This window comes from Dromaius novaehollandiae, chromosome 5 (genome assembly GCF_036370855.1).
Source record: "Dromaius novaehollandiae isolate bDroNov1 chromosome 5, bDroNov1.hap1, whole genome shotgun sequence".
Taxonomy (NCBI): Eukaryota; Metazoa; Chordata; class Aves; order Casuariiformes; family Dromaiidae; genus Dromaius; species Dromaius novaehollandiae.
In genome coordinates, this window is record NC_088102.1 from 61412620 (window position 1) to 61438921 (window position 26302).

A 26302-nucleotide genomic window follows, 5' to 3' on the forward strand; every position below is an offset into this window, starting at 1 on the left:
GTTTAGTATAAAAACCTTGCTTGGCTTGAATTTCAGTGTAGTTTGAACTTGTGACATGTTTTTTATCTCTCACAGTTGAAGTTTTTTTCTGGAAAGTGCAGCTGACATTACTGATCTGCTGAAAAAGGCTGCTGTTTGACATTCATACTGAAGCATTAGGAAAACAAGAGAGTCATTTATTGTGAAATTTTGACATAGAAACCTTTTTCATTTGAATTAAGCCTTAAAAAGATTCTTACGTCTTTCAAAAAGAGAGTAAAATAAGTATGAGGCCCATCCACTGGATGTTCACTGAATATATGTGCACATTGTAATTATTCTGTCTTGTGTACATGTTTGTATGGCAGTTGTGAATTTAACAAGTTTTCGTAAGTAGACTATTGAAAGAAAGAATACCTGCCATCAGATGAGTTCAAATGAATGTACAAGATAATTTTTTCCATGATTTTAGTGTGGGAGAGGTGTCAGCCATGCCAGCCTCAAGTGCAGTAGATAACTCTGGGATATATTTAAGTTTTTTGACTAAAATATTTTGTTGCTTCCAATTTCTGTAAACTGGTCTGTATTTATTATTGCCTTTTGTTCATCACTGACCATAAGACAAACTGATGTTTTGCTTAGAGTAAAATACCATAGCTTTCTGTGTAACTGCAGGCCACCCCAATAGCAAACACATAATATTTTTTAACTTCAGTTTCAGATGACAGTGAACTGCACACAAGTGGTACTCTAAAAGCATCAGAGAAATCAACAATGGAGCAATTAGTAGAAAGAGCCTGTTTCAGAGACTATCAGCGTTTGGGGCTGGGGACCATCAGCAGTAACTCTTCTCGTTCAAAAACAGAATACTTAAGAATAACTGCACTGAACAGGATGTATTCACTTTGCAGGAGGTGAGTTCACCAATTCAGTCTAGTATTTGGCAATAAAGATGACATAATACCTCTTACAATTTGCATTCTCCCTGATGTGTCCATTCAAGCAACTTATTCTGAGAAAATTTTTGTTCAACATGAGTGTGTTCAACCAGTGACCTTCAAGATATTTGTGTTCCACTTTTCTGGCCTGTGATGGCTGTATGTGTGTTCAGCTGATTGGAAAAAACTGCCAAGGAAGATAGCCAGCAGTGAGGCGGCTGAGCTGTCCCTGCAGCTCTGGCAGGCACGAGCCTGGCCTTCCTCCCTACGTCCTCCCTAAAGCCGGTGGAAAGAGATTGCCCCTGAGGCTTTCAGGGAGAGGAACCTAGGTACTCTGGATTGCCTTTCCAGGGAGCTTCTCTCTCTTGGCTTTCTACATTGGTGTCTAAATTAGAAGGCTATTCTTCAGCTTTCTGAATTAGGCATGAAGTTAGGTGGTAGAACTCACTCCATTATGATCTGGGTGATTTCTGTAACATGCTCTGTTGGAACTGGAAATCATTTATGTAAATTATGTGCATGTAGAATATATTCTGTCCCTAAATAGGAAAGCAAGCCTCAGAAACGGATATATATAACTATTTACTTCAAATCAAAAATGTATTTTAAAATTGGATTCATGAACAGGTGTTTATACTTCTTTCTTCAGAAGTTTGTTATGAAAGTCACATGCTGTGTGTGAACACATAAACGTTACGGAGAAAAACATGTACTTCCTTTTTTGTTGTGAAGGCTGATGTAATTTACTACCACTACCCACAAAAATGTTGTTTAATACAAAAGTATATCTGCATGAGTCATATCAGAAGAGCATCTACATTCTCTAAAGCCAGTTTTGACTAGTCATTGTTTTCTTTATGGATAATGAAATTGCCACTGCCTCTTGGAAGAGGGCACACAAGAAAAGTGAGAAAGCAGACAGGATTTAATATTATCTAGAGCAACAAACTAACAACAGTGTTTTTGTTCAGTCACCACAGAATGCAATGCAAAGGAAGGCATTTAAATCTGTACATTTTTAGTTATGCTTTGAAAATTACACAAATAACTGTCTGCCCGCCCCCAAAAAAAAAACCCAGCTGTTTTTAATATTTTATAGCCTTTTTGGAGAAGATAATTAATATCTGAGTGGGTCACAAGTCTCAGGATAAAAATACTTGTGTACTGCCATATTAGTTAGTTTGATTATTGTACTATAGGAGGTAAACCATAAATGGTATGTACATTGATTTTTGTATGAGGGAGGTTCAATAAATGTTTATAAGAGCAGTGCATATTGTATAGGAACAAAGTTCTATAGTAAGTGCTAACTTTTCCCAGCTCTTCCTCTTAGTTTCTTCTGAACATGAAATTGTTACTTGAATTGACTATTCTTTTTAGGACGTAGAAGATAATCTTTCATATTGCTTAAATCCTTCCTTCACTTACATAAACACAACTGCTATCTTGTGGAGTTTTCTATTTTTAAAGCTGTTATATCAGTGCAGTTCCTAATCTCTCAGTGTATTATGGTGTTTCAAAAAGTACACCAACAGTCTGTTTCAAATACACTGTTCCATGCTGTTTGGCTACAAATTATAATGTATTTTGGCATAAGCCAGTTACAGCCAAGAACTGTTGTTTCAGTTGTGATGCTTCAGGCAATATAAACTTTCTTTCCTGTCAATTCTCATATTCAGTATACAAGTGTTAAAGCTACTGCATCATTTACATGCCTTAAAATTCTGTTTTCTATGTCATTTTCAAAAATTTGGCTTTATTCTAGTTACAGATAAGAGAAGCACAGAGCAGAGAAATATTACCTAATAAAAAATAACTTTAAATGGAAGAAGACTAGAAGTGATAGTCTTACAAATTTATCCTAATTAAAATGTTTAAAAAATTGCAGCTTTATTATAAAATAATGTATTTGCTAGGGTCGGACTAGAAAATGAGTGTTGCTAAATAAGAAATGATTTAGTCATATATTCAGCCTGTAATTTTAAAAAAAGAATTTTTTCATTATTTGAAATTTTGACTGTGATTTTAATTGTTGTTCTTATTTTCCCTTCCTTTTATCCATACAGCTATCCTGGGCTTCTGGTAGTACCTCAGTCTGTTCAGGACAGCAGTCTACAGAGAGTTGCTCGCTGTTATCGTCACAATCGCCTACCAGTTGTCTGTTGGAAAAACACTAAAAACAGTACTCTCCTACTTAGATCTGGGGGTTTTCATGGAAAGGGAGTTGTTGGCCTGTTCAAATCCCAAACCACACATACTGCAGGTGAGCAGATGCTGCTGGGATTTCTATGTATGAAAATTTTTTTAGGAATAGTTAGTTTTGTAGAGAAAATCAGTGATATGATTGTATCAAAAGTCTCAGGATATAAATGATTGTCTAATACTATATTTGTTCAGTTTAATTACCATATGTCAAGAAATGGACTTATGTGGGTTAGATAGTTATAGTTAGAGGATGTCTGGAGGAAACGGGTGTGTTTCATCCCTTTATACTGCTTTTAAGCATTATGTGAGGGGATGAATGCTGGTAAGGATGAAGGGCAAATTTTCCATATATAATCTTACACTCGACATTATTGCTGTGAATCTTCACCCTAGATATCTGCTCAGTTCAGTAGCAGAATTGCATATAAATCAAGCTATTCGTCCCTGATTCTCTTTCTTAAAATACGCAGGCTGCTCTCCAGAATATAAAGCTTCATAAGTAGAAATGATACAGACATTATCTTTCTATTTAGGCAGAAATAAATTATCAAGACCTGAACTGACTTCTTGTGGCATTGCTTCAAGGCGTAGGAGACACTGTATTATTAACCCAAAGATCATTGAAGTGAATTTCAGGATATGCAACCCCTGCTTAAAAATTGAAGAGAAAATAATGTTTTGTCTTCAGGCTTGTTCCACTATGTCGGATAGAGAGCAGCATGATGCTTCCTGCACATACATTTTCTAGTCACTTCCTAGTCATATTTCCAATTTAGATAGTAATTTTAACAGGGCTACCTTGAACAGCTCCAACTACTCAAGTAACTGTCGATTAGTCTCCAGAATAGAATCTGATTGGACCATCTCTGGAGAAAAGAAAATTATTTTAAGTTACAGAAATTATGGTTCATCGAAATGTGCTCACTTGGGTTCTTTTACTCACTTGGGTTCTTTTACTCTTCCTCCTTCACCTCTGATTCTAAATGCTGTCTCCTGTGGTCAAGACACTGAATCCGGTTTAAGTTGCTATGATCTTTTTGCCCTTCATCTCCCTCGCCTCCTTTAAGTCTGTGCATATGGACAGAAGTGAGTGGGGTTTGTCCGGTTGAGGTAGTGTTTCCTTCCATCGTCACCTAATTTTGAACACACACTGAAAACTTTCATATGTTTTTGTTTCCTCCTTGATTTTGTTTTTTGTTAATTGATTCTTAACTTTTTTTAAGCCTTAAGATGGTCCTAAGTGGACCATCCTTGTTTAACTTCATTGTAGTACTTTCTGAGAGCATCCTGCCTTCTCATCTGACTCTTTTTTTTTTTTTTTTCCCCCTTCTGTTTTTAAACTGTTTCTGTGGCCTCTCTGGCTTTGCTTTCATCTGGTCATTTATAGCCACTTCTCTCTATCTGAAATAGTTGTTCTCAAGGTCCCCAGTAACTCAAGCAACATCAGTGACAACTGAAGAATGATTGTTTCTGAGATCTGTAGAGTAGTCATCCGAAACTCCGCACACATCAAGGATTATTCACAGGTTTCCAGATACGGAATCATGGTTCACACAGACAGTGCAGTCCCCCTCCTACAAGTTACCTAATCATACGGAAGACACTTTCTGGAGGTACCCACTGGTGACAGAGCAGGTGGACTGTCAATGGGGAACAGGAATGTTACTATAATTGGAGATTCCTTAACATGCATTATGCAGGTGTACACGCACTGTGTCCTCCTCCTTCTCTTCTTTATCCTATTATAAAAAGGTCAGATTAGGGGAATAGGGGACCTGAGGGACATGGAGGTTATGTCCACTGATGTCTCTAAATGCAGCGTAAGTGGGCATAAACACTGGTGTCCTTGGATATGTATATGCACTTTCACTGAATGGACAATACATTTCAAGGAACCTCCAGCTATTAGTAAGTAACTTTCCTTTACCATAGTGAAGAAGAGCTGATGGAATGTGTTTTTTGAATATTTATTTTAAGTTATATTTGCTAAATAAACTGTTCCATCTGTTCTCTACACATTTTTTTAAAGGCTGAAATTTGCTGACAAGTACCACAGACTTAAAGAAGTTATTTTTCATTCTGAGAATGAAGGGAAAACTACATCATTTCTATTCCATTTGTATTGACCACTGGCTATTGAGGAATACTTACGGTGGTGACCACTGAGTAATTTACATCTTTCAGAAGCTTAGCTTCTGCAGTGGATCACGGGAGAACATGCTGGGTGTTTGCTATGCAGACAAGGGATGACGTTCTGAAAATTCTTCATCATTAAAGGAGTGGGCAAATCATGAAGTTTTCAATGCTCAGCTTTACATCGTGAGCTTTTTCATTTGCTATTTTATGTATTTATAAATGTACTTTTTGTAGTTTAATGTATTTGATTCTTTCTGTGAATTTATGTAGCTCCTGCTTCTTTAGAATCTTCAAGCAGTATAGAACAGGAGAAGTACCTACAAGCCTTACTGAGTGTGATATCCGTCCACTGCAAAATGAATGGCAGTAATACTGTCACTGTTAGACCAACAATTGCTTTGTCTCCAGGTAAAATTGTTTTGTACAGTGCTCTCCTATGAGGAAGTTGAAAAGTGAGTTAGTTTTCTCTGATTTGATGTTAAGTAAATTTCTCTAATATGAATTCTGTTATTCCTTTTACTGTTACACTTTCTGGATAGCTTCTTCACCCTTAGTTTTGGTGAATGTGTTTTTCATATGTAAAGGATGTTTATAATCTTTCCCAAAATATATTTTTAGTGTTCTTATTCTGACAGTAAGTGATTCTCAACCTGCGGTTTATGGTTTTTGATGAAATATGGTTGGGGATGATGGGTCCATCTTGAGGCTTTAGCGATGTGTTACAATTATGGAACAAATAAAATAAAGGTTTCCAGAATATCAGAATGCCAGAACTTCACAAGTTTTTCTGTATCAAATGTGGCAATTACATTATATAAACATATCAAAAGCAGTGATACACTTTAGAAACTTTTAAAACAAATAAAGCATATGAAAAATTGTATATTGAATAAGAGATTGCCAACCTGAAGGGACTGAGAAAATCTAAGATTGCAAGGTCAGATTCTACATGAACTTATGTAGTATTTAGCTATAGCAACGATGGAAGGCATACAGAAATTTTGATGTGTATTACCTTCTCAGAATGAGATTTTAATACCGTTTCCAAGTAGAGCTTTACTTGAAATGAAAACTCTTTTAGAAGACATTATTTTTGTTAGGCATTGGTGGAACTATGAAGAAATTTATTCATATTCTGTTTCAGTTATGTGATGAAACCTGGTAGGGTTCATGTAAAGGTAACCCTGATGTCTTAGAAAGAGGATTGTGTGATTTAAAACTGTGTCTGTCCTGCCTTATTCAGTTGGTGGAAATTGGCCTCATATAGCCAAACAGTGGTTTTTCTTATAAAATAACATCATTCCCAAAGTGTGCATGCTCTGCTTCATTTATTGTTAAATATCTTAATTGCTTAGCTGTATCTAACATCTCCATACTGTTGCAAATGTATACATCTGTCTTTAAAAAAACAAATCTGAAATACAAAATTGACAGCAATTGGCTATATTAAGTGTGAAAAAAGCATTTTTATCATTGATGTTAAGTGTTAGTCTGAAGTAACATTGTAGGTTTTTAATCTTCTGTTCTTTTTCGGCTGACTTTAGGCACTGAAAGGAGGGCTTCAAGAATGTCCACTGTGTTTAAGCAGGTAGTGCCAGGACATTTGGATGTAAATCTATCCAATAGCTTTGCTCAAGGAGGTTAGTAAGACTAGCTCAAAGACTAAGTACCTGTGTCATTTGAAATAAAAAAGAACAAAATGGTAGTGAAATAAAAATAATTACACTGCTTATTGATTTGTTCCTCTATGAAACAGCAAAACAGAAATTAGAGTCCGTAACATTATTTAAGTATCTAATTCCTGTTTAAATTCTTTACTTACCATTAAAATAAAGTCTGTTTCATGTTGGGAATTAGTGGAAATTTAAACACTTAATTAAGAATTATGTTTCTAAATACTGTCTGAGTCATCTCTGTTTTTAATTAGCTGAAATGTATGGTCTAAAAATGCCTATTTTATATCCCTGAAATAAAATACATGGTCATGAGATTTAGTAGTATGAGGAAGTTCACATGTACATTAGGACTGAATGCACTTTAGAATCTCCAATTACAAATCAGCCCACCATTTGGCTGAAGATTAGTTGATGGTTCATAAAGTTACAAGTAATTGTACTTTATGTAAAGGAAGGAGTTATATGGCCAGCTTGTAATCAGTAGAGAGATACAGTGCTTTCTTTGGGAACAGTTATTTTTAGGAACAAGAGCTGATCGGTGTCATTTCTACAAGAAGCTTTCATTTTTGTGAAGTGAATTTCTACTACTTCTTCAGTTTGATGAAATTGTTAGGATTTTTTTATGTGTAATGCTTGCATAAATTAGTGCAGTGACTTCCTTAAATATAGAATGTTAGAATAGGTATGAAAATATTTCCCAAAAGGAAGAATTTTATATTACTTCTATTACCTTTGACCTCTGAAAGCTGATACTACAATTATTTCTAGACATCTAGAGCTTGCTGTTCCTCCCTTTTGACTCCTTGCAGCTTTGTAGACAGTGAAGTAACCATCTTACAACAGCTTGAGGTCAGATTTTCAGGAGTGGGAATGAGAAAAGCTGTAAGAAGCCTGGTCTAACATTGAAGTTAGACCTGTTTTGGCCTCCTGAGGTCCATTCCAACCTAAATTATTGTACGATGGAAAAGCTTTGTATGGGGAAAGATAAGACAGTTTTGTAGAGAAAGACATTCAAAAGAAGGGATTAGAGAAAGGAAGGAAGGAGGTGGCAGAAGGGGGAGAGGGTGGAAGGAAGGAAGATACACAGAACTGTAGGGAGAAGTTATATGAGTAACATAGCAGAAGAGAAGGGCAGTTAAATGGGAATCTCCACAGAATGTACAGTTCCGTGCAGCTCCATTCTTCATAGTCGATGCAGATTTCACATCTGAAAGTTCTGTTTGTAGTCTCTACTCGCTGTCTCAAGTTATTGTACATGGAGATGAAAAAACATGGAGGTTTTAATAGGATAGGTAAAATGCCTGTGGAGATAAGAGAACAGGGATTAACAAACAGTGTCTGGAAATGTTAGATAAGTTAGTGCTTGTGCCCAGCTTGCCTTAGCACTGAAATAGTGAAAATGCTGGGTAGCTGACAGCAGGCTTTTTGTTGCATTCCATCCCTTCGTGCGGGAGCAAAAGTGCCAATGGTGCAGTTGTGCTCGGGGCAACAAAGGTGCTCCAGATAAGTCAGAGGAAAGCTTGCTGGTTGAGTGTTTGGAAGTTGTCATTTGAAGATAAAAGGATTACTGAAATAACTGTTGCTGGTTTCTGGGATTACACTTTGTGGTAAGTGCGATAGGAGGAACTTGGTGCTACTCAGTAAAGGAAAGAGGAGTCTAGGGGCAGTATTAGGCCGTAGGCTTTTGTGCTGTCTCGTTGGATGTTGCAGTCTCTTGGCTGAATTTCAGCAGTAGTCAGAAAGAGGGCAGAGAAGTTATCTCATGTCCTGCTGGACAAATGCCACACCTGCCCTTTATATCTGAAAGGTATAACTGCAGGCCAGTATCTGAAGTCTTTTCGCAGCTCAGCAGTATACATGAGGACTCAGCTGAAACATAAGAATGTTTGACAAGTGTGATGGGAGTCCTGGTGAAGGGGAGAAGTGGACAGGGAAAGGGAGAAGTGGAGGAGTATCTCCCTATAAATAAGTAAACACTAGGTCTTTTTGACTGGATAACGGAGTTCTTTTGGAAAATTTTCCAAAATACAGGAAGTATATAGGACCTCTAAAAGTGATGTTGTCAAGTTAGTGGATTCCGATAGGATTTATTATTGCAAGGGTTTTTGCTACTAGTTACACTACACATGTGGAGTAGTGTCACAATACAGTATGCAGGACCAAAAATGGACATAGGAGATTTTTTGGTCAGCTGAGAAGAGACGTATTTTATGCAGGCAGTCTAAAAATGGTGGTTTCTCTCTCCTTCATGTTTCTCAGGGTAAGCAACAAAGCAAACAAAAATACGTAGTAAATTACAGTGGGGTTAGCTGATTAATTTATCATAGCAATCAGCCCAAAGTCTGCAACAGCTGTTTAATAACTGAATTATGTACTACACTGTACAAAATACAATAGCAGGATTTTTGTGGTTTTGTTTCTGGATCACTCTTCCTTTTCTTATTTTCATTGTCACACATAGAGGGCTCAAAAGCCAAGTTCAGCTATGATATACCAATTGAAAATGACATTTTCTATTTTTATGTGCCAGATACTGCGTGTTTTTAATATGCATCCTTTTAAAACTGAAGTTAAAAGATATATTCCAGTGCTTGAATATTTCTCACTTTTTAAAATCATCCTTGCTCTGAATATTCATCAATTGTCCTGAATATTCAATGTTCACGTCAGATATCGTCTTCTACTTTATCTGGAACATTCTAATCAAGTATTTGCCTAAAAACAAGTTAAGTTAGTTCTGAGCTGAAATATTTGGCCAAGCATTTCTATTTTATAATATATTTTCATTCTTGGGCCTTCTTTTTGGCAAGTACTTTGGATGATTCACAAAAATCAAGTTCACTTTAAAATGTATACCTTTTCTTCTTAGATTACTTTATAGTGTGGTACTTAACTGGTTCTACAGAACAGCACTTCTTACCTGACATTGTTCAGTAATTTAGTAGAATAAAATGTTTTCTCAGTATGATTTCCTGCTGCTATAAAAATACGAGGATATTTATAATGAATAAATGCAGACTCAGCTCTGAGACATTTATTTTAAAAGCAGGAGACATTAATACTTTTCATTGAAAGAAGTTGGTTGTGTAGATGTTGCACTTGAGCCGAAAACATACTCTCTGATAAGCATACAAGACTCCCACTGAAAGTGCGTTTTTAGGCAAGGGGGAAAAAAAATCCCTTTGACTGATACTGGAGAATGACAGTTTTCGAAATTATATACTTTTAAATGGTGCTTTAAAAATGTAAGTAGGTATACAGAACTAACATCTTGCATTCTGATTTCATTTTGAGGTCCATCAAATTATGTACTTAAAGTATTTTTGAGAAGAGAGTTTTGCAAAACTGCACTAAGATTTGGAATTTTTAAGTAAACTAAATTTTGACTGGACTTTCAATAAAGTATCCAGATGAATGATTTAATTGTTAAGTTTCCTTTTGGTATTACAATTAAAAAAAATGGCTGTACTGCATGTTTGAAATTATTGCAATGACCATTAAATTATTCCTTTTTGATAAATGGGTACTTCCTTCCCATTTTTTGTTGGTTTTCTGGCTTGATTGATGTTTTGTCTTGTGATGGCTAAGATTTGTGCTGTCTGATAAATCATGTACTTTAAAGAAATTCAATATATACTAGATCTTTGGAAATTAATAAGTAACCCTTTTCTTTTCTCCTGCAATGTGTCTTGCTGCAATGTGCATTCCATTCCTCCTCCTTCTGTCTTTACTGTTATCTACCAGTGCTTGGGTACAGAGATAAATGTTTCACTCATTCAAATTCCAAATCAGCAACTAAGGGAAGAGTCCATCAAGGTACTGTATTCTGTGTCCTGAAAGCACATTCTGTTCTACCATCTCCATAACTGCTACAGTATTCTAATATGTGCTAAAGTGATACTTGTCAGAAAGCCTTAACTCTGCTTTAATAAAATTTTGGGGTTTTGGTTGTGGGGTTTGGAGGTTTTGGGGGGGTTGGGGTTTTTTTGCCAATGAATGTATGATGCAGTGACAGTGATTAGCTAACAACACACTTCAGCATCTTATACTTTAATCGTATTGCGATCTATGCAGAGTGACATGTAGAATTTTTTAATTCTTTAGAAAAAAAATTTCCGTGAGAAAATTTTTAACAGCAAAGATTAATTCTGCAAAGGAGTAGTACTCTGTTTCTTTACTAAAGTAGCTAAGAAATACTACTGCCTACTCAATGAACTTCCTTACAAAATCATTGGTAATGTTAGTGGACAGGGAGGTATTGATTTCTGCCAAATAAAAAACTCATAATAATAAAATACATGCCAAATAACGAGAGTTAGTTAAAATTGACAAAAAATTACCGTTGTCCGTCACTGGGTAAACATGTTCATGTGCATGTATTTGTAACTGGTTGTGTTGCTTTTGATGTGCTACAAGGTCTAATGATGGCGTACTTTTGTAAAACATTAGAAAGTGTAATTGATGGGATAGAGTATTTTTTTGTATATAATATTTTGGGCAGCCATCTTTGATGGAACTAGCATTGCTCCATACCAAATGAGCAAGAATTTATTTCCATTATTAAATGCTTGCTGTGACTTCTGTTTGCTTGCTAAAGTCTTTGTTTTTTCTTCAGTAACAATGCAGATGTGGAGCAGAAGTTTATACTAAACATACTACTTCAGTAGGGGAGGTATTTCATAAAACTGGCTTTCTTTGAAATTGGAACTGTTTGAAGTTACTGACTCTCAGTTCCTACAAACCATTCTTAGTTACTCCCATTTGTTTGCTCCCATCTGAACCTGGGAGCCAGACAGGCAGACAGGCTATGCTGTACAGTGAAGTCCCTGTCCCAGATTTCTCTATAGGATTATTTTTTAAGTGGAAAAACAATGCTGCTTCTGAAAAAATAGAATAAAATTATTTTGCTGGTTGAGCTATCTCAGTGGAATTTTACTGCTATCTACAGCTTTTTTTGTTGTATGCAGGAAATACCGACTATTCATACTATTGATTTTACTGAAGATTTTTTTCCTGCTACTGTGGTATTTAAATTTCTGCTACAACTAGATATATTTGGTGCCTTTATTTTGGATGCCTTGCTTCACAGACTTATGAACAAGAAGAGTCCTCTGATAATCTTATTCACTGCATATTGGGTTAATTTATATTTTGAAAATCAAGTGCCTTTCACATATTTCACACTGAACATGAAGAAATTGTCACACACAATCATAGTTACTAACCAAGGCACAAGACACAGAAGAATATGTACTATTCATCTTTTTTTCTGCTAGTGCTAGATAGGCTCTGACCATCTGGCTTACCAGTACTTTATCTTACATGGACATCATAAAACTTATGTGTAATCAGAGCATTGTAGAAATTTCCTCCTCTGGAAATGACGGTAACATAGCTGCATCAATAAGGCACAATATGCAAACTAAAAAGCTTGTTGAGGCAGAGCTTACTGGGTTGGTATAATGCCTTTTGAGTATGGCTGTGCTGCTTTCAGATGCGAGTCTGTGGCTCCACATCATACTGCACTGTTCCTTGTGCGTATACCAGCTCAAGTTGTTGCTAGCTGTGGGATTTCTATACTATTCCCTGCTGCCAGAGTGATGGTGATACTAGTGCCAGAATAAAACTGTAAAACTATCATCTTCTAGGCATCCTCCTCTTCACTCACACAATTAGATCGTAGTCACATCTGTTAGAATGTAGTTGTGAAACACAGGATTAAAAAAAGAACTTGCTTAAATCCACTTCATTCTCTAACATGTCCATTAGACATGGACAGTTAAAAACTAAAATCTATGGCACTCTCCATTTTAATCCAGGTATTTAAAGAGCAAATATGGAATACTTTATCCTGAAATGTAATATTTGAATTGTTCATCCTTACATACATTTTGATTGTAATAAAATCTGGCGTATGTTGTTACACTATGTGGGGCAAAGGGAATGCAAGAGTTCTTGGTAACAAAGAATTTAAAGTGATACTGTTTCCATTTTTGAAGGAGATAATTATTATATAATAGTTTCAGTAGTTAGACTTCCAAAATAATACACCTTTGACAAGGAAATACAGCGAATTTTTGTCCCTGCTTTTGAAAAGAACAACACTATTCATTTCATTTCCGTATACTTAAATGGATGTTAATGACTTGCAAATTATGATTCATTTTATCATTATGTTACTGATTTCATAGCAAACATTTTCTGTATAGCAGAAATCACTGTGCAGGGTTTGATTAGAATCTTAGTTTAAACAACAGTACAGTAGGTCGATTTTGACAATTTTTGTTACGAAATGATTACTTTCCAGTGTGTGTTAATTGTATCCTATGGAGAATGCAAATGACATGTTTAAATACTGTACTTTCTAAATTATATTTTAATGCATACCTTAATAGCTGTGATCTCTCGTGCCTCACAAAAAAAGATTTTTAAATATTTTTCATCTTCATGAAGGTGTTTGGGCAAGTCTTCGTTCCAGCAATCGATTTATCAGCACTCAGACTCCATTCATTGATGTTGGTGCAAGACTTGCAGGAAAAGATACCACCACTTCCTACAGTAGCAGCACATTTTTGCAAAGTCAGCTTCTGAGACGTCAGGCAGCCCTTTACATATTTGGAGAAAAATCTCAATTACGGGTAATGGCTATTTTATTTTTATGTAAAAATAGTTTCTTTTGGCTTGAGTGTAATAACCCTAATATTTTTACAAAACAATAATATTCTAGCTAAGATAGATGGATAACTCTCCTAAAGGTGTAAACTCGCATGAGGATTTTAGGTAGTATTGCTATACAGGCATGTTTGGCTATGGTCTGTATCGTGGTACGCAGCATAATAGTTAATGCGGTATAACTCAGTGTGAGGGGAGAAAAGTCAAGTACTGTGGTTATGTAATACAGCAAAATCAACATATATAAAAACATACTAGATTATCTTAAAAAGCAACTAAAGGACAGGCTCAAACTCACAAAAGCTGAAGTTTGGTGACTGGAGCCGTGGCTGTCTCTTGTTCAAGTGCTGATGTGTAGTAGATACAGAGCTCAACATACAATTAAAAGATACAGAGAAGGATAACAAAGATGATTAAAAAATGGAATAGCTTTTGTGCAAGATAAGAGTATTCAAATTGGAAAATACATGACTAAGATGGAAATACATTCCAGGTCTGTAAGATCATGGAAAGTATGGAGAAGCTGAATGCAAAAAGTGATCAACTGTTTCTCAGAATAGAAGAACTGAAGTGTATCCAATGAAATTATCAGATAGCAGACTGGGGAAAAAAGGAGGTACTTTTTTCAGTACTTTATAATTAAACTGCGGTGCCCATCACAATATCACCCTTTAGAGGCTAGAAATTTGAATGGATTCAAAAAATAATTAGAGAAATTTATGAATGATAGGTCCATTGGCATGAAGTCAATTAAAAGTTTTTAAGCAGTGCAGGCCAAATTATATTTTCCACCACAAGAATGAGGACAAAATAACTTCTCATGGCAGGATATCAATTTGGCAGCTCTTCAACATTAAGCGGAGATCTTACTTTCTTACTAGAATCTGGCAAAGCACCCAGCTTCTGGTTCTTGTTCCTAGCAATGAGGCTTCCCCTTTGCAGTGGGTGCCTGTTTGCTAGCCAACAGCATGTCCAGCAAAGCCTTTGGATTCAGAAGTCACCATCTCTTCGCCACCTCAACAGCACAGGCTGTGCAGGGAGCAAGTGCAGCAGGGTTTGGCTCTGCTCAGTGTAACTGCTGGGATAAGGCTGAATGACAAAACTGTAGGCAGATGGGATGGGGCTGAGGTGCCGGCAGTGGGGCTCGCCACCTGTACCAGAGGCCTTTCAGAGCTATTCCAAAGGGAGATCTGGAGTTCTATATCTATATGTTCTTGCTTTCATAGCCACAATTAAATACACCTAAACACATACTACTGTCCTCTGATTCAACTGTTTCATCATCTAATGTTCCACTGACTCATCATCTCACAGTGATGGCTAGGTTTAGAAACATAAAACAGACTTATTTGGTAATTTAAACTGCAGTTTTGTTTTTCTTGCTGGGTTAAAATATATTACAAAGTAAATGGAATGTTATTAGTCAGCAAAGCAATTACCAGGGAAAGAAAAGCATCATTAGTGTGGGCCAGCACCAGGATGATGTGAATGAGGCTGGAACAGAAGTCTGTCCATCTTGATTTTATTACACGAAGAAGTTTGTGATGTTTACAATTTTGCACACCTTTTTGGCTAGACCTTAGTATTTTAGATGCTGTTGTTTAAGAAACAGGTGTTCATCTACACTAATTCTTGATAATTTAACTTTTCTTTTTTCAAAAAATGTTTGCAGATAGTTTTTAAAAATCCCTGCACTCAAAGATTGAAAAGTCACTTATTTTTTATTTTCTTTTTCCAAATGTGATCATGCAGAGGAATAACAGATTTAAAATATAATGTAATGAGTGAAGTCTATAACTTTCAAAAGCTGGTGTGGAAATACCATTATTCAATTCCTTTTGAAATTATATTTTTGCAGGAGATGGAAGAATCTCCTGAATCAAAATACTAAAATTCTTTGCAAACTGTGCCTCTATTTTGACTTTTATACTTTAAAATGTTTTATATTTGATTTGTATTCTGAGATATATTTTTAAGTGATGGTTAATGTAACAGTTAAGTATCACTTCTTGTTCCATTTTTAATTTGTATTTTGTAATTGGTTTGCAAATTCATCTTCCATTTGGTTTCTTCATTAGGCATTAGTACAGGATGTAGTCACTTTTAATTGTTCATATTATGAAAATTTCATCTGACGTGTAATCATTTTCCACCATAATTAGCGAAACAATTTGCAGAAATACCCTATTAAGTCTTGTAATCAGTGTTTTAATTTCATGTTATAAAGCATAATAATATAACTTTAAAGTCAAACCAGAAAACTCCAAAGTAAACATAATTCATCATTATTAAAACAAACTTATTTTGAATAGTGAGAAAACTGTTTGTTTTCCTTGATAAGTTTTCATTTTAATCAAGCTGGCATTTTCATTTGGTTTTTTGGAGAGCATTCTGCGTGAAGTTTTCAAACAGGTCTATTCACATCAATTTTTCATCTTGTTAAAATATCTTTTATAACTGCAAGCCATACAAGGCTCTATCAAAGCAGACCCTTTGATGAAAAGGAATACAGGAAGAGTAAAGGGAGAGAAATGATTAGATAGAATTAAATTGTTCTAACCAAATACAAATAATTTTTCATGTTTTTGTTTAATTAATTTCTCTATGAGTTATAAGTGAAGAGATCAATCATGCATTTAAAGGAAATGAGTAGAAATATCTTTAGTCTGCTGCTTCAAAGTGACCTTTTTGACCACTGGGACAAAAACTAGAAATGGTTTAATATGCCAGCACTCACAAACCATATGGGGATAGTATGTTAATGCCTGGTATATATTAAAGCATTTTAATATATTACCATACAGGTGTGTATTTTTATACAAAATACAAAGAAGTTGACTATTGGATGTGCAAACAGTGAGCATATGACCAAACCATCCTGAAACAGTCTGAAGCCCAATAGGACGTGTATAATTTGGAAATTTTGTAGAAGGGAAGACCGTCAAGAATCCTTATATTATGCCAGATGGTGTCCTTGTTCCTGCTTGTTTAGACCTTAGAGGTTAGGGGCGTTTTTTTTCCACTTCTTTTTGTTTTTGGCTTAATAATACAATTTTGCAAAAGTTGGGCGTTTCTAAGAAAAAGGAGGAGTGTATTGTGTTAACCAATGTAAGAAGAAAATTACATAGCCATTAGTGTATTGTTTTGAGCTTGCTGTCATTGAACTGTACCTAATCTACAAGATCAGTTCACCTTTGGCCTTATATAAAGAACGACTGCTCATTTTTGGATTGTGAAGTGTTCGCCTAACTTTCGTTAGCATCTTGCTAACTTGGAATTTGCTGGCTTTGTAATAGGCTTGGCAGAGCATATATTTCTGATGTTAGTTCCTGTAAGGACCTGTTTTCTTTGAATAAGTAGCATGTCACGTATTTGATGATGTAGACAGAAAAGTATAATGTTTTGAGGAAATACAGGTACGTTTCTCATATGCTCTTACCATACCTCCTTACAACTCAGCATTCTAAAAAAGAAGATTGGTAGTTAAGCTGTACGATTTTTAAATTTATTTTTGAGCTATGCCAAAATGTAAACAGGACTAATGGATCTGGACTTTTGCTTTCCAACGTTTTGGCCTGGCATCCTATGAAACATCTGTTTATAGACCATGTTTAATTGTATTAAGGAGCAGTTTCTTAAGAAAACTGAAAACAGTTTGCTCTGAAGGTCTTTATCAATGCTTCATGCATAAAAATTGTTTCTTTTTCCAGTTATGTTCTCCGTATCATCATCCTTTTCACTGTGGTTCTCTTTTTCGGTGAAGTAATTTGATCTCCTAATTCAGTCCTCCTCTTTTGTCACTCATTTTCGAAATACAGTATGTAAAACATAATATGAAAAATGTTGCTAGGAAAACCTCACAGTTATATCAGGTATTCTCCGACTACTGCTGTGTGTTGAACTAGGTACTTTAGACAAACAGCTGCGTCAGGTTGCAATAACTGCTTAGACGAGTCTGCTAGCTTGCAGTTTTGGGGGTTCTTTTTAGGTTTGGAGGGTTTTTTTCCTCCTTTGTTCATTAAACTACTAGAACCTGTACTGTGTTGTTGGTACTTCAGACAGTTATTTTAATTTTTTATTATTTTTTGTTAATTTCCATTAAAAATCCAAAGGGAAGCATGTTATCCGGTGTATAAAGAACTAAAAAATATCAGACAGACATCTTTCGGGTGCACTGCATTTTATGCATAGATTTGTTATGCATGTACTCTGTATCATATTGGGATAAGATTCCGTCTCCCTGGTAAGAACATGTAAACAAAGAAATATGAGAGAGAGAGAATAAGAGGAGAGGAAAAAAAGAGAGGTGTGATTTCGAGTACAGGCCTAGGAGTCAAAAAATTCTAAATTCTAGTTTGGATGCTAATTCCTTTTGTGACTGCCAGTTAATATTATCATAGGTATGCCTTGTGCCCATGTTGTGCAAGTCTTTGCTTCCAGAAGAATCAAAAAAAAAAAACAACACCCCACCTATAATGGTATTTGCATTCCATGCATTATGCATCATTACTGGAAAACTACCTATGTTTAAATCTGAATTTACTTGTTCCCGGAAATTTGAATAGCAGCTTAAATATGCTCATTGTCATTAACTTTGGAGAATAGTTTCATTTCTCTAGTGAACTCTCTAAGAGAGTACTGCAGCTTCCTTTATTTGGTACTTATCAACTAGTAGTATTTTACTCACAAACTTTAATGTCATTTCAAGAGAACTCAGAAGATTTATCAAAATCAGCTTTGTTATATTAATAAAAATATTAATGTCATGTGTTATACATTCCTTTGCTATGAGTAGTAGGTGGGTAGTTTTTTATGGGATATTTTGCAAGTGTTGTAAGCATTATTATGTGCTGGGCAGCTGCTTAAAATAAACAGAATTTGAATTACGAATTGAAATATTTAGCAATAAAGCGGGTAAAGCTTTGAGATATGATGAGGCCTGTGATAAAAATATGCTTTCCTATTAAATTACATCTGCTGTTGTCCTTCTCACACAGGGCTTCAAACTAGATTTTGCTTTAAATTGTGAATTTGTTCCTGTTGAATTCAGTGACATCCGACAGACAAAAGCAAGCTTTAAAAAGCTGATGAGAGCTTGTGTTCCCAGCACTATTCCTACAGATTCTGAGGCAACATTCCTTAAAGCACTTGGGGAGTCAGAATGGTTCCCACAGGTAATTTATGTGACAGATACTTCTAATAATCTATGTGCGGTACTGCTTACACAAAATAAATCTGACGCTGTTGTGACAGAGAGCTATTATTTTCTAGCCAGTTGTTGTTGTTCTTTGTTCTTCGTAGTTACTTTGCATACTGTCAAATTTTGTCAATATGTAGGCATTATTATTTTAATATGATCATAACATTTACAGATGTAGGAGACATTTTTAATAACATAATTTACTATTTCTAACATGGAACAGGTACCCAAGTAGAGATGATCATTTTTACTGCCTGTATCAATTTATAGTCTTGATTTCAACTGCTTCGTCTCATATTAGGTATTTTAAAAATCAGAAATAGGTAGGGAACGATGACTGAGCCTTTTGATTTTAAAGCCAGTATTATACTTTTCATATGTGTTACCACCCTGACTTCCTGTATGCACAAGTATTTAACAAATAGGCCAACATCTGTTGTCTGTTGTGGGATATAGGAACATGTTGAGGGACAGGGGGCTCAAAATCTATCACTACCTGTTCTCTCTGAATCTGTTCCTTTATTTCCATATCCCACATTCTCTTACATTAAGACTAACAAAGTGAAGGTATGTTTGGAAGTAACTTTTGCAAGATTCAAATGATGATCATGTGGAAAAGTCAGCTCTTTGTGAATCCTTGAGCATTTCAGTTGCAGCCAATACTTTTGAACAGGTGCATGTTATGTTTGGAATCCTCTGTTGAATAATTTCTCCTGAATATAATTAATCATAGGAAAAAGAATAGAACCTTATCTTGCGCTAATTTCTCAAGGAGGAAATACTTGTGAGTAACATAGTAATTGTGGTAACTATGTATCAGAAAACACAGGCTGGTTGGAATGTGCTGCAATGCAAGGAATGACTTGCAGCTTCTCCCCTGGAGGTGTGACGCCTCCTTGGGGAGCACAGAAGGTGGTCATTGCTGTGTCTCACCACTGCTTTGTTCAGGAAGAAGAGAAGTAAGTGGGAAAGAATGAATACTTGACTCCTCCACCATACTAACATTTTCAATCACAAAGTAATTGAGCAAATCAAAAAGTGTAGACAGATGAACTGAGTTACATTTTGATGAAATAAACTTGTCCTGTAGCAGCTCAGAGATCAGCTGTATCTCAAAGTAGAAGAAACTTCAGAGCAAGGGCAACAGTGCATTGCTCTGTGCTCGGGACTAGATCATAATATCAAGCACTAGCCCTGATTCATTACCAAGACATTTCTGTGGTGTAAATCATGTTTAAAATGCTGTGGTATGTGACTTATGTGATAAACTTAATTTATGACTGATTTGTCCCATTTTCTACTTCTTTCTACTATCTGTCATCTTGGAAATTTGTTTTTATTATACAAAGCTTTCCTCTCCTAGATAACAGAAGTTACATGGTATTGGCTTTTAATACTGTATAGGTTAAATAGTTTTTTATAAGGCTGTTAATACACAAAAAATTCAAGATGCTGCCATGTTTTCTGAATGTAGATGATAAAAATTGTATTTTACATTTCTTTATATTGAATCTGTATAACCAGATTGCACATCAGTTTCTTTTCATATGGACAGCAAGAAAAAGTCTTTATTCTACTCTACTGCCTAAAAAATATAGGCAACGTGTTTGATTTTTAAAGGTAATATTCTTTTCAATCTTTATCTATTAATAATTGCAGGAAAATGAGTTGCTTTTCTTTTCTAAGTAATGACTGTGGGAATGTTCAGAGGAGTTAAGTGTCTACCATCATAATTTCCATGGTAATATTTATAGAATTGTTGATTGTTTCTTCCGTACATGCTCTTAGATGTGTCTTGTCATCTTTTATTTATTTGTTTTCCTATATTGTTTGCTTTCTGCTTTCAGGCTTTCATATTTCCTACTGCTGGTCTTGGTTGGGTTGTATTCAGTGCTCTACAAAAAGCCGTTTCATTCTACTGTGGAAAACTGAATTGGTTACATATTGTCTATTATGTTGTTTGCCAGGAATGCTGTCATAGTATCACAAAAATGATAGAAACAGGACAAAGATATTTTCCTTTTGTAATTATGATGTGAACTTCTTATGAAGAAAAAATAAACCTGTCCAATACACTAAATTGTTAATCTGTTTATAACTTTTGTGTTTGAATAAATCTCATTCAAGTCAATAACCCTGCCCAGAGAAATTAACTACCCTATATGCTGACACGTTTGTAGTAAAACTGAATAATGCCTATTAGTATTAATGTAGCCTCTTTCTACATGTTTTAGCCAGTCTATCCCAAAGCAGAGAAGAGACTTTAATCTATTTCCAGATTGTAGAAATGTTTTTTTTCTTTTTTGATTTTTAATATATAATTCATTGAATTAATTTCAAATGTTCATGAGAGTGTCGTCTTTTATTTATTTGTTTTCCTGTATTGTTTTCTTTCTTCTTTCAGGCTTTCATGAAATTGAACATTAGAAATATTTTCCTTTAAATATCTTACATGGGTTCTGCCATTAAAAGTATGTAGTGACTTTATGAAACTTTAACATTTCACAGGAAAAGATTTTAGTGTTGATCCCAGCGTGGAATTTCTCTACAATAAATCTCTCAACCGTGTTGTTCCCATTCTCCTTTTTATGACATCAATTTTATTGCAGTACACATTAGTTTTAATAGATTCAGCTCCTATCTTCAAATCTTTGCTTAGTTTTGTTATAGTTTGAATAAAAATCTTCTGAGACTGTCATGTTCTTATAGTTTTCTAATCTGTTGCATCAGTCAGTTTCTCTGTGCTGTACGTCAGCTTCATAAGTCATTTTTAATATTAAGTATAAAAGGATTCTATTTATTGATAAGATCTAGAAATTTATCTTATGTTTGAATATGTTACTTATTTGTAATACTTTATAGCTTCACAGGATAATGCAGTTGGGTGTGATCATCTCAGAGCTCCTGGAAAATGGTTCTTCAGTTATGGTTTGTTTGGAAGATGGCTGGGATATTACTGCACAAGTAAGCTGCTATTAAAACATGGAAATAGCTAAATAGTGAGAACAAACACAAGGCAATGTTTTTTTAGATAAGTGACTGAGATTTTGATATAACATTAACAACTTTGTGATGTGGCAGCAATGAAGAGACTAGAATGCATGAATCCTTACATTCCTTTGAAGTTTGTATCTATTATTGATTTTTCACAACCGTGAAGAATGTTCCATACAATGAACTTGTTCCAGAGGTCCTGATGGGCTTACACTTTTAAAGCTCATCTTATATCTGAAATCCTGTACTATTTATTTTAGAATGAAAGGTGACAGTTGCCACAACAGCTCATTTTAGCTTTGTAAATGAAGTGAATGGCTGCCTAGAGGAGACTGACCATCCAGTCTCCTCTGGGAGAGGAGGGGAATTCTTTCTCTTGCCATTTACTTTTTGTAAATGAAGTTAGGAGACCACACACAAAGAAAAAACTAAATGTGTGCCAAAGTGACACCTGCTGCAAGGACAGATGACTATAACAGATAACTTTCTGAAACAAACTGTAAATTAGGTGAATGATGACCCACTGCCTCATGCAGTGGGTACATTGCGTCCATGTAGTTGCTTCATAATGCAGAAAATAAACACAGATAGCAATAATTTCAGTAAATAAAAACCTCCTGTACAGTCAGCATCCTGATACCAGCTAAACAAAAACACAAGGGAATGTTAACATTATTCTTGGAACCATTGTCAAACAGTGAAAACTAGAGAAGGGAAGGTACATAATAACTGGAGCTGGGATGAGTCTGTACTGCATTTTACAGTCTCCTGAGATGCTGTCTACAAGAACAGGCTGGTAAGCACCATAGTACGGCAACACTTCAGAAGGTCTAAAGGAACGTCAAGACCCATTCTTTAAAGCTTTCTCTGCTGAGGTAGCCCATACTTTTTTGTAAATGTTTATCAGTCATCTTTGTTTTATTAATAAAAGTGATTTTATTTCAAATTTAATTTAAATTTGGTAAGCATCAAAATAACCAAAATCTCAAAAAATCCAGAATCTACAGTTGCTCAGGTTTGTCTTTAACCCAATTTAGTTGAAGCGCTTTAATATGAAATATTATTTGCATTATTTTGATAAAAATATTTGTAATTGGTAAAATATTTGTAATTTTGTTTATATGAATGCTTTTGTTTCCCTGAAATATAAACAGATTATGGAATATTTCTGTTCATTGAATAAAGTGTTCTTCTTTTAACTCTGATCACACTTAACACAAAATATCCTGTTTTGTGATCTAGGTGGTATCTCTGGTACAGTTGCTCAGCGATCCCTTCTATAGGACACTTGAAGGCTTCCGAATGCTGGTGGAAAAAGAATGGCTGTCTTTTGGTCATAAGTTCAGTCAGCGCAGTAATCTGACTCTCAATTGTCAGGGCAGCGGATTTGCTCCTATTTTCTTACAGTTTCTAGATTGTGTGCATCAAGTAAGTCAGTCTACATCTAATTTTAGTTTACAAGCAATATTCAGAAATAAGTGTATGGATGCCACTATTGCATGTCCATTATAGATAATGCTTTGAGAGAAGACTGGTAACCTTTATCTCTAGCTTTTAGTAAAGCGAATGGGTTTTGCCTCAAGAAAGAGTTGGAAAATAGTGAATGGTTGCCTAGAGGAGACTGACCATCCACACAAAGCTGTGTAAAGGGGACTGTTGGCGTTATGGATCTTTTAAGAGGTTTTAAATAAGAGTTCTTTAAGACTAAGACTGGCTTCCGGCAGCCTGGAGGGCCTTAAATTAAAAGGAGATATTGACAGATTGTAACTACAGTGAGTAGCCAGTGCATGTACTTTTTAGTTCTCTGTGCATGATGATGACCTTTGAAGAGGCCTTGTACTGCATCAGTTCTGGAACCAAGAACCTATATGCTACAGCTGTCTGTGATGTTTTCAAACTCTGAAATAGAGGGGTTTTTGATTTAAATCAATTTCTTCTATGTAATGCATTCCAAAGGTCTAGTGTGTTACTATTATATCTTCTAGACAAGCAGAGTCTCATCACTGGTAGCAGTGGAATTTCAGCATGAGTGCTATACGTTTTTTCCCCTGCTTATGTTTTGGTAAACAGTTTCTCTTAGATCTGACTGTTTAAGCTTTCCTGAGGAAAATTTTACCTTTATTTCTTTTTTTTATACTAACTTTTAATTCAGTGCTATACCTGCCCTAATTGTCAACTCCGTCCAAAACCTTTGTTTTAATTTTTTGAGAAACTCCCTTCAGTTCCAGTCCTCATTTGTAGCTTTCTTCAGGCTGCAGGGACTGAACCTTACTTGTAGCAGAAGAGGGGTGCCTTTATCTTTCTTCGTCCCTTGGCACATAAATGTGGTGATGATTTCTCTAAGTAGGATGTTATAGCTAAAGTGAGTAGTCTTTTGGTAGATTTTTCTTGTCATTTTTTTCTAATCAAACACAGGGGCAGATATGCCAAGTCTGCTGCTACATATAATTGTTGTAGGCCTTTTCCTAGAATGAATTAGATTTCAAGCAGCCTATCATGAGCCTCAGCCTAGTACCTTCCTAGAGCAGTTCCTGTGGAATGACCAACAAGAACAACCTCTCTGAGAATATGGAGCCCACTGGAAGTATTTCAGCAACCTGAGCCTTATTGTGCTCCCAATCAGAGTTACAAAGACAGACTTCCAAAATGATCGTAATTATGTGAATAGAGTGAGTGCATTTTTTTCCATCACCAGTTGGTTTGACCATTTGACTGTACATAACATTACATTTGCCACCTAGGTCATTGCAGCAACAGTATGGCAGTCCATAACTTCCTCATGGTGATTTTTCAGAGTAGGATCTTACACAGAGAGAATGATAAAACACAGAGTGATGAGGTTCTTGAAGCGTTTTGGATTCAAGACAAGGACGTCATTCTAGGAAGTTAGTTGCAGGCCTTGTCTTCAAGTAAGCATTATTAGTCAGAGCGTCTTTTCTCAGGAGCATGATAACAGATGTTCAAGATGGTTATAAGGGGAAACAAGGGGTATCACATAAATAAGATTTTGTAGTTCTTGGTATTCTGTTTTTCTCATGCCAGTCTAATTCTCTGCCCCAGATTTCGTACAGTTCTACCACAAGTAATACTTTTTCTGCAGGCTTTATATTCTTGGCCAGTAGAGATTTCACTGTAGTTTTTTCCACTTCCATAGTTGAAACAGATTTTTGAGAGGTTCAGTAATAGTACCAGAAAAAGAAGGAACATAAACCTTTAGAAAGCTGAGAAAAAATGGATCAGCTGAAATGTTCTTATTTTTTTATATAGTGCATGTTCCAAAGATGAACACCAACAGTTATATGGTGTAGCAGAAGTTAGATTAACAATATCACACTCATTTCAGGTTGATTCTAAACACTGTCTCATTTCAGGTTGATTCTAAAGACTGTCCTCTTTTTCATCTCAAAACAGTGAATAAAATGCTTTGCAGATTCTGTGTGTATGCAGACACTAGATAGGAGGAGGTAAAAGACATCTTGCAAAGCTTGCATACTTCCTGTTGCATACATGTCTTACCTTTTCCACTTCTCTTGCTTTTCTCATTGAAAAAAATGTGCTTTATTAAGCACAATCTATTAAGCTCCTGGGCTTTATTAACCTGTTTTTGAATTTGTGGATGTCTGTGTCTCACATAAGACTGAAGAACAGCAGCCTACTTTCTGGAAACAAACATTCAAAATGAACACTTGGAGTTGACCCTGAAAGGGGAGTCAGCAAGTGGAGTTACTCTGTTGCCTGAAGCAAAGTCCACAGTTTAAATTTCATGATAAAATGATGAAAAACAGTCTTCAGATGTCTATGGGCAAGTGACAATGAATGAGAAAATGAGTAAAGACTTACTGAAGAACATATTCAAGAAAAGAAAAATTTTGTATATATCCTATTATTAAACACCTCCTTAGACCATCAGATTTATTACTGTCTTGCAAGTTAATAAATCATATCCTTGGAATTTGGTTCTGTTTCTACAGCATTTCCAATTAGAAGACCTTAGAAGTATCTGTCATGTTTCGTGTCTTACCAATCTGTTTCCCAATGGTTGTGGTCCTCAGGTTGATTTTATTTAAAATGGAGAGATTTCTCTAATGAGAATCAATACTGCTCTTTTCATTCGAACAAGTAGTCTGACTAATTGGCACAATAACTATTCCTTACAATAACTCAAGGTTATTGCTCCTTTGCTGAAGTAGAAAAATCTATTTCTTAGCTGCAGTGACTGCTACAGGACAGAATAGCCATGTCTTCCAATACTGAGACCTTTCTGCTGGGCGGTTCATTCAATTCTGTGTACAAATCATCCATCTGGTGCTATATTCTCTCCACTGTCAGATCTCTTCCCCATGCTTTAGTGAGATAACTGGATAACACTGCCTATTAATAGGATGGAATAAATCAACATCTGGTTTGAAGCAGTAGTGTAATTTTGAAGTGAATCCTTCAAGCATCTTCCCTTACCACTTGTTGCTGTTTTGGTGCCTGTGAACTAGATTCATCTTGGAAGA

General features: G+C 35.5%; 1 protein-coding gene across 8 annotated transcripts in view; it reads left to right on the forward strand.

Annotated features, from left to right (window-relative positions):
• SBF2 (SET binding factor 2) overlaps positions 1-26302 on the forward strand; it is a 272633-nt gene that overhangs the window by 222873 nt on the left and 23458 nt on the right. For 3 of the 8 annotated variants that reach the window (XM_026104380.2, XM_026104381.2, XM_064513019.1), the window contains 9 exons: positions 695-893; positions 2984-3180; positions 5529-5666; positions 6803-6898; positions 10679-10750; positions 13388-13572; positions 18604-18780; positions 21669-21770; positions 23043-23228. In XM_026104380.2, the coding sequence (XP_025960165.2) occupies positions 695-893; positions 2984-3180; positions 5529-5666; positions 6803-6898; positions 10679-10750; positions 13388-13572; positions 18604-18780; positions 21669-21770; positions 23043-23228 (1352 nt within the window). The remainder of the gene's footprint in view (positions 1-694; positions 894-2983; positions 3181-5528; positions 5667-6802; positions 6899-10678; positions 10751-13387; positions 13573-18603; positions 18781-21668; positions 21771-23042; positions 23229-26302) is intronic. The other 5 variants (XM_026104382.2, XM_026104386.2, XM_026104383.2 and 2 more) reach the window with 3 other exon arrangements.